The sequence below is a fragment of the Trichechus manatus genome, unplaced genomic scaffold, assembly GCF_000243295.1.
Source record: "Trichechus manatus latirostris isolate Lorelei unplaced genomic scaffold, TriManLat1.0 scaffold00061, whole genome shotgun sequence".
In the NCBI taxonomy this organism is placed as follows: Eukaryota; Metazoa; Chordata; class Mammalia; order Sirenia; family Trichechidae; genus Trichechus; species Trichechus manatus.
Window position 1 is genome coordinate 4,315,072 of NW_004443997.1, and position 14,694 is coordinate 4,329,765.

General features: G+C 39.9%; 1 protein-coding gene across 3 annotated transcripts in view; it reads left to right on the forward strand.

Annotated features, from left to right (window-relative positions):
- CORO1C (coronin 1C) overlaps positions 1-14,694 on the forward strand; it is an 85,243-nt gene that overhangs the window by 16,994 nt on the left and 53,555 nt on the right. Inside the window, exons 2-3 of one of the 3 annotated variants that reach the window (XM_023733732.1) lie at positions 10,439-10,480; positions 10,781-10,980. In XM_023733732.1, coding sequence (XP_023589500.1) covers positions 10,786-10,980 — 195 coding nt within the window. In that variant the 5' untranslated portion in view covers positions 10,439-10,480; positions 10,781-10,785. Of the gene's footprint in view, positions 1-9,938; positions 10,481-10,780; positions 10,981-14,694 lie in introns of those variants that run through there. The other 2 variants (XM_023733733.1, XM_004378996.2) reach the window with 2 other exon arrangements.

Genomic DNA, 14,694 nt, shown 5'->3' on the forward strand with positions numbered 1-14,694 from the left:
GGCTTACAGAACAAATAGTTTCTCATGAAACAGTAGTACACATATTGTTTTATGACATTGGTTAACAACCCCACAACATGTCAACCCTCTCAACCTTTTTTTTTGGGTGAAAATATACATAGCCAAAGATACGCCATTTCAAAAATTTCTACATGCCCAGTTCAGTGACATCAACAATTTTTATGTGTACAATTCAGTGACATTAATTATGCTCCCTATGTTGCATAACAGTCACCACTATCCATTTCCAAATTTTTTTCCTCACCCTTTACAGAAAGTCAGTACCCTTTAAGCAATAACTCTCCATCTCCCCCTTCCTGCCTGCCCCTGGTAATCATTCATCAGTTTTGATCTGTCTGCGTTTGCCTATCCTAGATATTTCATATAAGTGGGATTGTATAATATTTGTCCTTTTGTGACTGACTGATTTCAAGGTTCTTTGATGTTGTATCTTGTATTATTATTTTCCATTGTGTGTATGTACCACATTTTGCTTATCCATTCATCTCTTGATGGACACTTGGGTTGTTTTTACCTTTTGGCTATGTGTTTGAGTTCCTGCTTTCAAGTCTTTTGAATATATACCTGGAAGTGGAATTGCAGGGTCATATGGTAATGCTATGTTTAGCTTCTTGAGGAACCACCGAACTGTTTTCCACAGCAGCTGTACCATTTTACATTCCCACCAGCAATGCATGAGGATTCCAATGTCTTTACATCCTAGCTGTCATTTGTTATTTTCCCTTTTTCTGGTAACAGACATCCTAGTAGGGGGGAAGTGGTATCTTATTATGGTTTTGATTTGCGTTTCCCCAATAACATTAAACATTTTTAATGTGTTTGATGCCCATTTGTATATCTTCTTTGGTGAAGTGTGTATTTAAGTTCTTTGCCCATTTTTTGATTGGATTATCTTTGTGTTGTTGAGTTGTAGGCGTTCTTTATATATTCTGGATATTAAACCCTTATCAGAAGTATGGTTCCCAAATGTTTTCTTCCATTCTGTATGTTGTCTCTTCACTTTGTGGACAAAGTCTTTTGATGTAGTTTTTAATTTTGACAAAATCCAATTCATCTATTTTGTCTTTTGGTGCTTGTGCTTTTTGTGTCATATCTAAGAATCCATCATTGAAAACTGGGCCGCAAAGCGTTACCCCTATGTATTCTTCTAAGAGTTTTATGGTTTTAGTTCTTATGTTTAGGTCATTGATCCATTTTGGGTTACGTTTCATATATGATGTGAGTTAATGGTCCAACAAGGAGCCTTGGTGGTGTAGTGGTTAAGCACTCGGCTGCTAACCAAAAAGTTGGCGGTTTGAACCCACCAGCCACTCTGCGGGAGAAAGATGTGACAGTCCGCTTCCATAAAGATTACAGCCTTGGAAACCCTATGGGCAGTTTTAGTCTGTCCTATAGGGTCACTATGAGTAGGAATCGGCTCAATGGCCGTGGGTTTATTTGTCCAGCTTCATTCTTTTGCACGTGGAGATCCAGTTGTCCCGGCATGATTAATGGAAGAGACTGTTCTTTCCTTCCTGAATGGACATAGTACCCTTGTTAAAATCAATTAACCATAGATATGTGTGTTTATTTCTGGACTCTAAATTCTATTCCATTGGACTATATGTCTGTGATTATACCAGTAACATCCTGTTTTGATTACTGTAGCTTTCAAGTACATTTGAAATTGGGAAGTGTGGTCCTCCTACTTTGTTCTTCTTTTTCAAAATAGTGTTGACAGTTTGAGGCCCCTTGCAGTTCCATATAGATTAAGTATTGGCTTTTCCGTTTCTGCAAAGGAGGCAGTTGGAATTTTAATAGGAATTGCGTTGAATCTATAGATTGCTTTGGGTAGTATTGACGTCTTAATGATATTGTCTTCTTGTCCACGAACACGGAATGTCTGTTTGTTTAAGTGTTCTTTAATTTCTTTCAGAAATGGTTTTCTCATTTTTAGCTTTTTACCTTCTTGGTAAGATTTATTCCTAGACATTTCAGTCTTTTAGATGCTATTGTAAATGGAATTGTTTTCTTAATTTCTTTTTCAGATTACTCATTGCTGGTATATAGAAATCAACTTGATTTTTGTATGTTGACTTAGTACCCTACTAGTTTGCTTAATTCATTTATTAGCTCTGGTAGCTAAAGAATCTCTTTTGAATACAAATGTGAGAGTTAACAATTTTAGGATTTTTATTTTTTGTCTTTTGATCTCTTGCTGTGTTGTGGTTCATGTCATGCTCATTTCTTTTCAAACTTGATTTTTAGTAGTCATTTTTATAACCTCCCATTGTAACTTGTCAGTGAGTGCTTATATTTGAAGTTAGGTAGTCCCCAACTTCTCTTTATAACAGGTTCCTAGGATGAGTACAAAATCTTAGAGAGCTTTAAAAAGTATAAAAGTCTTCATTATGCCTCACCTTTTAGAAACGGTCTTTGATATATATAGTTCTAGCGTTTCATACGTGTTCTTTCATGCGGTTCTATTCCTGCACAATTGAAGATAGTCCTCTGGCTTAAGCCTAAGAGTATTCAATCAGAAGTAAAGATTTGCTTCCTTTGGCATACCTAATGCCCTCTGTCTCGAGATATTTGAATTGCTTACAGCTAGCTTCTGCACTGTGATTTTTCCTTTTTTTTTAAAATTGTACTTCAGGTGAAGGCTTACAGAACAAATAGTTTCTCGTGAAACAGTAGTACAGCTTTTTCCATCTTTGACTCACTTTTATGAAGTTGGGGCAAAATGCAATTGAATGTTAAAAAATTGCACAAACAGGCCATGTGGAACTGTGGCTGTTGAGGCAGCACCCCCACAAAAGAGCTCTAAATGAAGTTATTTGCTGATGTGGGAAAGCCAAGTTCAGTGTATGCGAGGGGATTAATCACTGAAAAAGTATGATGTTCAGGTGGTGGAAAGTTGAACTGCCCTGTACATTGTGGTTTGAGGTCACTGTGTCTCTCAGAACTTCTTTATCCTTGGGGAGTCACATAATGTCTTTGGGCTACATGTTCCTCACCTGGAAAATGAGGGATGGAGAATGGAGACACATTAGAACCCTTTCCTCTCCAGGCTTCTGGGAAGACCAAGCCTGGATGCTTCTTGGTAGATCTTTCATTTCCTTATCTTTTTGTTCTGAGAAGAAAATTAAACTAAATGATATTGGATTGTTGAATTGAAACCCAAAGCATTTATGATTGGTCTGACTCATTCTTGGAATTTTACCTGTTACCTGGATGAATAATGCAATGAAATTATTTGTAAGCCTATAATGAGTGTGGAGCCCTGGTCGCACAGTGGTTAAGAGCTCAAGCTGCTAACCAAAAGGTTCGCAGTTCAAATCCACCAGGCACTCCCTGGAAACCCTATGGGGCAGTTCTACTCTGTCCTTTAGGGTCGCTATGAGTCAAAATGGAGTCGCCGCCAATGGGCTTGGTTTGGATAATGAGTGTGATTGTTTTTTCTTCCTTATTACCATTTTTGGTGTAATGAGAGATTGGTCCAACATCAGGCTCTTCTGTGTTTGCAGTCAGTTGCCTTAAGTAGCGAACAATTTTTCTAGAAAGAAATTGAAAAACAAGTCCATGTAATCAGTGGAGTGACAATCTCTTTCAGCCATAGCTGTTGTATAAGGGGAAGTCTGTTGTGTATATGACTTTCTGCTGTGGTTTATAGCAAATGTTGCCTGTGGTCTTTTTTCTTCCTTACTTAAAGAGCTTTTATTAAATTCCCTGGGAGATGTAAATGGTTAAGCACTTGACTACTAGTCAAAAGGTTGGCGGTTCACATTCACCCAGAGGCGCCTCAGAAGACAGGCCCAACAGTCTGCCTCTGAAAGATCACGGCCTTGAAAACCCTATGGGGCAGTTCTCTGCCCACGTGGGGTCACAATGAGCCGACTCGGCAGCAGCTAACAACAACAGTATATTAAACTAGTAAATTAGGCTTTTTTTGGTTGTTGTTGTTGGAATGTCACAGGTATGAGTCTTCTAAGGAGTTGGATCCAGTAAAAATGTGTAATTTGTTAGGTGAACTCTTTGAGTGTCACTGGTGAGTTTTTGTTTAAGAAATTTCAAAAAGTTCAGCCTTCTCATACCCAGAAATGATAAACGTTGACTTTATGTATTTAGTCAGACAACTTCCCATATTTTAGGTGTCTGCTCTCTTTTGAATGTGTATTTTATGAAGGCTTACATATTACATTTCCAATTTCTAAAAGAAATTTTTAACTCTTGGCATTATCATTTAGACCTCTGGTTTGAGGTCATTTGTCTCCTCATTTGCTATCTCATTTGTCTTTTTCTATTAAATACCTTCTCTTTTCCCAGGTTAAAAAGGGCCGGCCATAAAAGCAGCAATTGAGGGAGACCATGCCCTTTCCCTATGGGGACATTTTGGAACGTTCTTGCTGTTGCTGCTGGCTGAGGGAATATTCTCAGCCTGCTGAGCACTTGAATAATTGACGCTCTGGAATGGTCTCAGCAAATGTGCCAAGCAGGATTTTGCTACTAGTAGGGGTTTTCCTAGCAGGATGTGTTTCCTTTCATATGAACTGACTGTAAGTTCTCTGAACCATGGAAGTACATCTGTTGGAAACTTTAAACAGATAACTTCTCAATAAACAGGAAAATGGCAAAATTGTGATCATTTTTTATGAGATTCATGGAAGTAGAGAGGAGACTAGAGAAAATGTAGTAACATTTACTGAGGTGTTTTGAGTGTATTTTATTTGGTGGCATTACAGTAAAAACACCCTGTTTGTCGGCTTTTTTCCTCCTAACACCCAACACTCTTCTTGAATTGCTTATGAAATAAGTTTTCTCTATATAACTTGACTTGGCTATACCATAAGCAGAGTGCCTTTAAAGTCTCTTAAAAAGGGAGAGGACTGGGAACTGACTGTGCGTTGGGAATTTTATTCTGAAAAGGATTTTAGCGACCTTTGCTCTTTCACTTATAAAACCAGTCTTTAAGCCATACACACAGACCTTGTGGTTGTACTTGGTTAAGATGTTCACCCAACATCTAAAGAAATTCTTAATCTATCTTAGCTCCCTTAGATGAGCTCTTAAGTATTATGAATATCACTAGTTAGGTGTTACATTTTCTTTGTATGAAGCTAAGAATAGGAGTGTATTCTCTGCTGATTAGAAATTTATTATCATAGTTGCTGGGCAGTCAAGATCAAATCCTTAATCCTCTTTTCTGGCCTTCAGCATCACCTGGAATCAACAATCACTCACACACAAAAGAAAAAAGCCTGACAATTTTTTTTTTATTATAGGTACCTCAGCTGTGTTAATGACTTTCCACTTTTCATTCTTACTAAAGCCTTTTTTAAAAATACCTTCTTGGATAAAAGCCAGATGGGGAGAACTAAAGGTAAATATCATTACCCATGCTGTGGAGCTGAGTCTCAATAATCAGTAAATCTTTCATGTAAAGATTCCTGTGCAGAGTTAAGCAGTATAAAGGACCATGTTCCCAAATTCAAAAGGAATTTGACTTTTGCATTATTTTTGTTGGTAATTAAAATCAAATTTGCATTGTGAAAATAGAGAACAGAAATTCTGCTAGAGATGGCAACGGTGGATAAAACGGAGAAATTACAACTTGGAATGGGTTTTGGGAAGTCCAGAGCTAATTTAAGGAGACTTGTCGGTGGGTAACGGATCATCTTTATTCCGCCCTGGGCCTGATTGTTTGGGTACCTGAGCAGCCTAAGAGGAAACTTGGATTTCTGAGATAGAAGTTTCATTCAAGCCCGAGAGAGCATCTCATAGATGAAGCTGTGCTCCCAACCTGTTTTCACATTGTCTCTCAAAGGTGGTTCGGTTTTTATTATAATGAAAATCGTTTTGGAATAGTACCAGTCTTATTGGAAATATGGATAGAGTGATGAATTGCATTTTATAAGCGCTTAGGTAAGACTCTGTGATTCCCATGTTTTATGGAAATTTAAGCCATGTTGTATCTTTTCCCATCCAAAGTTAATTTATTTAAAAATTTATAAGGATTTCTTTGATTTGTGTAATGAATGAGTTACTACTACATCAGCTCCCTCTTTATCAGTGAGATGAAAAGGTCCTATGCAGAATTTGTGCTTGAAAGACTAATAAGCAGGCAGCTTGTCCTAGACTGAACTGTACTCTGACAGGGTATTTAAAATTGTGCCTAGTATTTCCTTGGACTGTGTGCCTTTTGCATTAGCAGGTATTTAAGGGCCAACTGGTGGATTTCTCTACTCAGAGTTTATTGTATTCTGGATTTTTCATTTACTCTTTTTAATGTAACTGAGAATTAGATTCCTTTATAAAATACTTTAGCTTGGGGGACACCTTAGTTGTCTGATATGTAGCTTAATGGGCTTGGGACAAGATACTTAACAAAAGAACTCCTTGGCTTGATGACAGGACATCATAATTTGGAAATTTACAGCTGAGCATATTTTTAAGTTGGTAGAACGCTAATACCATTTGGCAATACAGGCAGCGCTCTTAAGAAGTGGGGAATTTTCTGTTTGGGATAGTTCCCATTTTTTCCCCTCGTTTGAGGGGAAGTTAAAGTGAGCTAAATACTACACAGAGGTGGGAGAACGTAAAATTTTGTAAACTGTCCTTGATAACTAATGCTGTCTGTCTTATATGAAAATTATACTCTTGGCCCTTAACAGGAAAGGATTTTGGGTCTTTCCCCTGCTTAGAGAAACCTACTAGTGGGCTCTTAAATAATAGTAGCTAACATTTGTTGGACATTGCTTAAAGATTACAGCCTAGGACACGCTATGAGGCAGTTCTACTCTGTCCTGTAGGGTCGCTACAAGTCGGAATTGACTTGACGGCACACAACAACCTACAAGGTGCTTTACATAGTAATCTTCTGCCATCACCCATCACCAAGTGCTTGTTTAATGATAACTTGTAAGCATTTTCAGATAGAGAAACTGACACATAGGAGATTCGGTGACTTGTCCTACTTAACCATGGCCCCTAAGTAAGTGGAACAGCCTGGAGGGCCCGAGACAAAAAGCAGCCGTGTCAGATGTGGACAGCTGACCCCAGATCGTGGTCGACCTTGGCTCTGTAAGAGCTCACACTGCTGTTTGAGCTCCACCTCAACATGCCTGCTCAGTCAGCACCGCGCTGTGGAAGCAGTTGCTTTGCTCACTCTGTTCTCTGGCTAACCGTCTACATCATGGTTGCAGGAAAAGAACCTGTGTATCCTTCTGGTCTGATGTAGTTAGTATGAAAACAAGTTGTCATTATGCGTACTGTGGAAATGACTTTTTAAGCTACTTTAGTTGCGTAGTGGTTAAGAGCTGTGGCTGCTAACCAAAAGGTCAGCAGTTCAAATCCACCAGCTGCCCCTTGGAAACCCTATGGGGCAGTTCTACTCTGTCGTATAGGGTCGCAATGAGTCGGAATTGACTCCATGGCAGTGGGTTTTTTTTTTTTTTTTTTTTTTGGTTTTAGTATGTAAGTCAGCCAGCAGGTTTGTATATGGTGTCTTACAGTGAAGACATCGGAACACTTTACATATCTATATTAATCTTCATCTTGGTGGTGAAGTTAGATGGTATATAACCTATTTGAGTGAAGAGTTGAAAAATCATCTCTGTCTTTCAGGTTAGAGGCCTTTCTCGAATGTCCACTCATTTTTTTTTTTAAATAATATTTTATCGTGTTTTCAGGGAAAGTTTACACAGCAAATTAGGTTCCCATTTAGCAATTTCTGTACAGATTGTTCAGTGACATTAGTTACATTTTTCACAGCGTGTCAGCATTCTCTTTAATTGCATTCTGGTTGTTCCGTTTCCAGTACTCTAGTTTCCCTGCCCCCTTGTCTTCTCGTCTTTGCTTTAGAGTAATTGTTGACTTTTTGGTCTCACATAGATGGTTTTTTAATGGAGCATCGTACTTCCTTCCATTCACATTCAATTAAAAGTGAGGCTGACTTGATGCCAGTGTGGTAGGAGTGGCTCATTGGGTGGTGGACTTCACAGAGGGTGGGAGGTGGACAGGTGGTATCTAGACCTGGCAGCAAGTGTTCTGGGAGCCATGAGTAACAAGGGGCTGGAGGCCCCACTGTACAGCATCAGGTTGTCAGTACAGCACCTGCTCCCACCTGTTGTCAGCTGCGCTGGGTGTTTTCCAGTCCAGGGCTAGCTGTCTGGCCTCTCCTATAATCTCCTGGGGTGGGGGCCAGCAGACCCCTGATTGTGTAGGAGGAGATATGGGGGCCTGGCTGCTCCCTGGGTGATGTAAACAGTTAATGTGCTTGACTGTTAACAAACAGGTCGGATACTGAGTCCACCCAGAGCCTCCTTGGATGAAAGGGCTGGCGATCTACTGAAAAAATCAGCCATTGAAAACCCTATGGAGCACAGTTCTCCTCTGACACACATGGGGTCACCGTGAGTTGAGGTCAACTTGATGGCAACCGGTTGGTTTTTTTTAGCTGCTCCTTATTCAGGCTTTCAGTCAGTTCTCTCTTCATCCCTGTCTATAGAAATACCCCATGTCTCCCACCTTCTCTTCCGAGCATTCTGAGGATTCACAGTAAACATTGGCTTCCTTCTTCTGAGCTCTCCTCCTGAGACACTTGGTTGAGTAGAGCACAGTCATACTGCAGTCAGTTACATGTACGTATTAGCTTTCTGACCTCCAAAATGTTGTTGTCATGTCTGCTGTCTTGTAGACTCCTTTCAGGTGCTCCTGTCCTTTTGGGTTTATACTTGCTTTTATTCCTTTACTGTCGTTTTATTAGGGTTTAAGGAAGGAATGAAGATAAATGCAATTGTATTTCTTTTGTAAGTTACTGCTTCATATCCTTTACCTAATTTTCTAATGGGATTTTTCATCTTATGGATTTGTAAAAACTTTTTATATACGAAGGATGTTAACTCTTGACATATGGTGCAGTCCTTTTCTATGTGAGCTTATTCTTGGCACACTTGTTGGAAGATGCTGGTGGAGTTCCAGCGTCTGTAACTTGTGCAGATGGTTGTGTAGGGAAATGGGTCCTGAGGCCAGCTGGCTGTAGAGTTTTGGCTTTTTATGGATGTGCTTTCCACTTGGTTTTCACCACCTCATGGAGGCTGTCTTATCTAACTCATGCTTGAGAAGTTACTCATACTGTTTCACAAGTGAAGGATAGTGGCCAAGTGTAAGACTATTATATGCCATCTTCTCTACTAAGCATTCAAAATTTATGGTCCTGGTAGGCAGTTGGAAAGGTCTGGTAACAGCTGGGCTGAGGAAGACAGATGCTGAGCTGCCTGCCAAGGCTCTGTTACCTCAGCCCAGCCACAGCCCTAGTAGCTGGAGAGTGGCCACTTTTGCACATGCCTTGGAATGGATAGAAGGAGGCTCTGGCAAAAGTGAAGGCTTTCCCTCACATTTAGCGGTGAGTCTAGGCCCATTAGGAAGGGAATTAGAGGGAAGGAATTAGTAGAAGCCCCCCATGTGTCCCATCTGGCACGAGTGGACAAGTGTTAGCCTTCCTCTGTTCATGGGGGATCAGGATGACTGGTTTTCGGCTGAGTTGTTAAGGTTTGCCTGTGTTCCAGTTCCATTTCCACTTAGGTTTTCTCTTAGCTCCTATATCCTAGCCAGGATGAAAGAAATGTCTTGCATTAGCAGATAGGAAAATTACAGTGGGTGGAGACTAGGAAACCTTTATCAGGTGGGACTGGCGATCCTCAAGCACAGAGTTCTCAGTGTATAAGTATGGAACAGCCTAGTGGAATTTGGAGTCTAAAATGACCCATGAGGAAGCCCAGGGAGACCAGCTCTGTGTCACTTTCTCTCTCCCAGGCCTCCTGATTTACTAGGGCAGGGGTTGTGGTGAGTGTTCAACCATCCTGGGTTTTTTTTTTTTTTAACCCCTTCAGAATAGTCCCTGAAGTTTTTCCTCTACTGTCACAGCTTTTTTGCCCAGCACCTGGCTTTTAGCTTCTTCCTGTCTAATCCGTGCAGTTTGCCATACTGCCAGACAGATTATCATCCTAAACTTTGCTCTCATGACATGACTTTCTGTTGAAATACTTGCTCCTCTTTTCGAAGACCTGGCTCTTGACCTATTCAGCTGCCTTAGCCCAGACTAAATTTTCCTGTGTCAGACTTGGTAGCATGCAGTACCAAGCTGCCTGGTACTGGGTTGCTTCGATTACTGTGTCTGTTAGAAGGGAATTGGAAGGCTCTTGACAAGAACAGTTGCTTGTGTCCCTTTGCATTCCTCACTACGTGTGGTTGGTCTGGTGGAAACTCCCTGGTGAGCAGGCACAGAGTGCTGATGTCTGGGGAAAATGTTTAAGAAGTGAAAAATTACCTTGGCAGGCTGAGGAAAAAGCCACAAAATCATAACTTGTTCTTGGGCTTTCTTCAGCTTCAAATCTATCAGATTACTTAACTTTGATTTTTTTCTTATCTTTTTAAGCAGGGAGTGAGTGAATCATCTTTCAGTTCCCACCCAGCCCTAGAGGTTAGTTTTCCTTCATTCTTTCCCTTGATCTCTCTCCTGAAATGAAAACTGATGAAACTGTTTCTGGATCCCGAATTAGGAATTTTTTGTTTATTTGTAATTCTTTCCCTGACGCATTTTGCAGTTTTTCTCTGGGTATGTGCTGCTAAAGGAAATTTGGATTTGCAATTTGGCTACTTTTTAAGAGAGCAGACAGAATGCCATGCCATTCTGTTTTTCCTACTTACAGTTTTTCATTTGTGAAAGAAACGCTTTCAAGTTTGGTATCGTTTTAACATAATTCCTGCTCTTTTTCTGCAGACACAATGAGGCGAGTGGTACGACAGAGCAAGTTTCGGCATGTATTTGGGCAAGCGGTGAAAAATGACCAGTGTTACGATGATATCCGGGTTTCTCGTGTGACCTGGGATAGTTCCTTTTGTGCAGTCAATCCCAGATTTGTTGCCATAATCATAGAAGCAAGTGGGGGAGGAGCATTCCTGGTGCTCCCTTTGCACAAGGTAAGTAACTTCCCCTTCCATTCTGTTAGACACCTTTCGGTAATTTTCATATTTCCTCTGCAGTAGATTGACTTTGGAGATTGATCGTTTGCTAGGAATTGCAGCATTGCTGGGTAATTAGACTCTGATGTCATTGAGGTTGAGGTCCATACGCCTCGCTAACCGCATCAGTTTTTCCCTAACAGAGAATCATTAAACAGAATGGTGACCTCTGTTCTTGGTGGGCCTCTCTGGAAGAAACACATGAATATGATGATGACGTGAGCATGGGCAGCACAGGGATTGTGTGATTTGGTTAGCAGCCCTCCACTTTTCACACGAGTTTTTCTTTTGGAGTACAGCTTTTGAAACAGTTAGGGATCCCGAATTAGGATCCGTATGTTTTAAAATGGGTAGAATTGTGTTTTTAAACGGGTAGAACTTTGTAAAAATAATGTTCTCTCTCTTGTTTTCCAAAGTCATGGGGACTGAGACTTACTAGTTTATTTGAAAGGTAAATGTGATGAGAACTCAAGAAAACGTTCTGAAACAATACAGATTTCAAGCCTGGATAGTAATAAGCCTCAGCATAGAATTTAAACAGCCGCAAGAGGTAGAAATAAAGGCTCTTTACTGAAAGTGGATCTGTGTGTACTTAACTTCAGTGGGGTTCCAAGTCTTCCCTTCTAGAACCCTACTTCATCCTTCCAGAGAGCCCCCTCCAAGGTGGGACATAAGATGGGAGTTTTGTGCATTTGTTGACTGCTCTTGAATAATGCAGATCACAATCTGCACTTGACTTTATCCGGAAATCCCAGAATTCTGAATAATGGGGGAAAAAAAAAGCTGTGAAGTGAACCTAGAAGAGTTGTTATTTGGTTAACTTTTAGGAGGAAGGTAAGTTTGCTGAGACCAGAGCTCTAATGATAAGGGCTCAGGGCTAGGTGAGGATGCAGATGTTGAGTTACATTCCAGCTGTTTCCACTCTGCTAATATCACTAGGGAAGTGGGACAGCCCCCATGACCCCATCTGAGCCATGCACATTAAAGTACAATCATAATGGACCATGTGTCTCTGAAAGTGATTAGAATAAAGTGAATTTCTGTCAAAGTATTTTTTCTCTTTGTATATTTCTTTAAACATCTGATTGTTACTTTAGTGGTGGGATTGGTGTGCTGTTACATAATAGAACCATCTCATTACAGAAGTGGGGGGATGGATGGTTTTAGAGAACAAATCTGATAGGTGTTTTCCAATGTACCTTCTTACTGGCAAAGTTATTGATAAAAATTTAAGGGGAATCTTTATTTACACTGGAAATTTTTTTTTCTACTTGGATACTTTAATGTTCCTGCTCAGAGAATTGCTTTGAGTGGCAAATAAATATACTAGACAGTTACAACTGTTCCTAAGAGTTTGAATTTAATGCCAGTAGTATTTGGTCTCCACTGCTTTTTTTTTTTTTTTTTTAACTAAGCCAAAAATTTTATTATTAGTTGATTTAGAAAGGTCTTGTCTATTCTCTTTCAAAAATTAAATTAACAATTATTTACTTTTAATGGTGTGAATTCAGAAATTATAAATACTGCAAACTTATGCTTGTTCAATCTGTATGCTGAGCAAATAACCTGAGAAGCTGGATTATATGAAGAAGAACATAGCATCAGGATTGAAGGAAGACTCATTAACAACCTGTGATACGCAGATGATACAACCTTGCTTGCTGCAAGTGAAGAGGACTTGAAGCACTTAACTGATGAAGATCAAAGACTACAGCCTTCGGTATGGATTACACCTCAACATAAAGGAAACAAAAATTCTCACAACTGGACCAATAAGCAACATCATGATAAACAGAGAAAAGACTGAAGTTGTCAAGGATTTCATTTTACTTGGATCCACAATCAACACCCATGGAAGCAGCAGTCAAGAAATCAAATGATATCTTGCATTGGGCAAATCTGTTGCAAAAGACCTCTTTAAAGTGTTAAAAAGCAAAATGTCACTTTGAGGACTAAGGTGCGCCTGACCCAAGTGATGGTATTTTCAGTCGCCTCATAGGCATGTGAAAGCTGGACAATGAATAAGGAACACCGAAGAAGAATTGATGCCTTTGAATTATGGTGTTGGCGAAGAATATTGAATATACCACGGACTGCCAAAAGAACAAACAAATCTGTCTTGGAAGAAGTACAGCCAGAATGCTCCTTAGAAGCGAGGATGGTGAGACTTCGTCTAACTTACTTTGGACATGTTATCAGGAGGGACCAGTCCCTGGAAAAGGACATCATGCTTGGCAAGGTAGGGGGTCAGCGGAAAAGAGGAAGACCCTTTACAAGATGGATTGACACAGTGGCAACAACAGTGGGCTCAAACATAGCAAGAATTGTGAGGATGGCGCAGGACTGGACAGTGTTACGTTCTGTGTACATATGAGTCAGAACCGACTCGGTGGCACCTAACAACAATAATGCTTGTTTTACAAAGATTGAACATCATCCAGTGTTCTCTTCTTATATATCATATATATGTGCACATATAGTAATATTATATGTTATACATTATATTGCTGTATGTGTCGCCGCTGCTTTTGAATTTATCTCTTCACCAAGAGGAAGGAGCATTTAGAAACCTGGCCTTTCAGTGGTGGACTTTATGGTGGCCAGCTGAAAAGATAGCCACAGCCTGAAAACCAAGCTCGAGTACTAGAAAACCATCATCTGTTTTGTAGTTAAGAGCTTTTATAAACTGATGGATACATTTAAGATACTTTTTTCTTCAAAGGAATGGAGCAAGCCAGATAGGTAGCCCAAAATAGACTTTTGACAGCTCGTCTTCCTCTATTGAGTTCAGACAATTCACTTCAACTCTCCTATCCACCAAAGGCTCTGGGAGTCCATCTTTGCTGTAACAAACCTTGGGAATTTTTGAGTCTATTTCTACTATCTTAGAGAGACTCTTGCAGTTCCTAAGCCTACTGGATCTTATGATTTGGTTTTCTCTAACATTAAGTGGCCTATACTTAATATATTTATTGTTTTGCTATTTATGTAGCCTTATAGGAATTGGGATAAAGCAAGTTGCTTTAAGAATCATCATGTTCGGATGAAGCATTGCTTTTTGGAGGAACCTTGAGGGTCTTTCACAGGCTGTAATACTGTCTGTGTGGCTTTGCTCCTTAATTGTTTTCAAGGAGGTGACTTTGTGTAAACCAAGCCCAGTGACAGCCAGCGGAAATAAGGTCGATATTAGGTTATGGACTTTAATAACTGACAGGTTCACGTGTATTGTGTGAGATGTTTGTGTATTAAACTTAAACTCAATAAATTATCATCCCAAAAGCTGAAGTTTGTAGCTCTTAGGGCCAGTATGATGTGGAGGAAAGAACGCAGGTCTGGGAACTGGGGAGGAGGGGGCTCAGTCCATGCTCAGTCACTACCCTGTAGTGAGACTTGGATGTGTCCCTTTATCCCTTGTCTTCTCTGTTTCTCTATTTGTGAGTGTATAAAACTGATTTTCTGCTTTAGTAATTCTAGATGACCTCAGGAGTGCCTCCCATCTTCGATGTTTCTCAGTTATAAAGGGATTTCTAATGCAGCTGGTTTGGTACTAAAATTCAAAGAAAACACTATTGTTCCATTTTCTCCCTTCCTCGGTGCCAAAGCATAACTTTGGAAAGTACAAGTCTTTTTACTGTGACTGCTTTTTTAAAATTTAGTTTTTATATATTTATT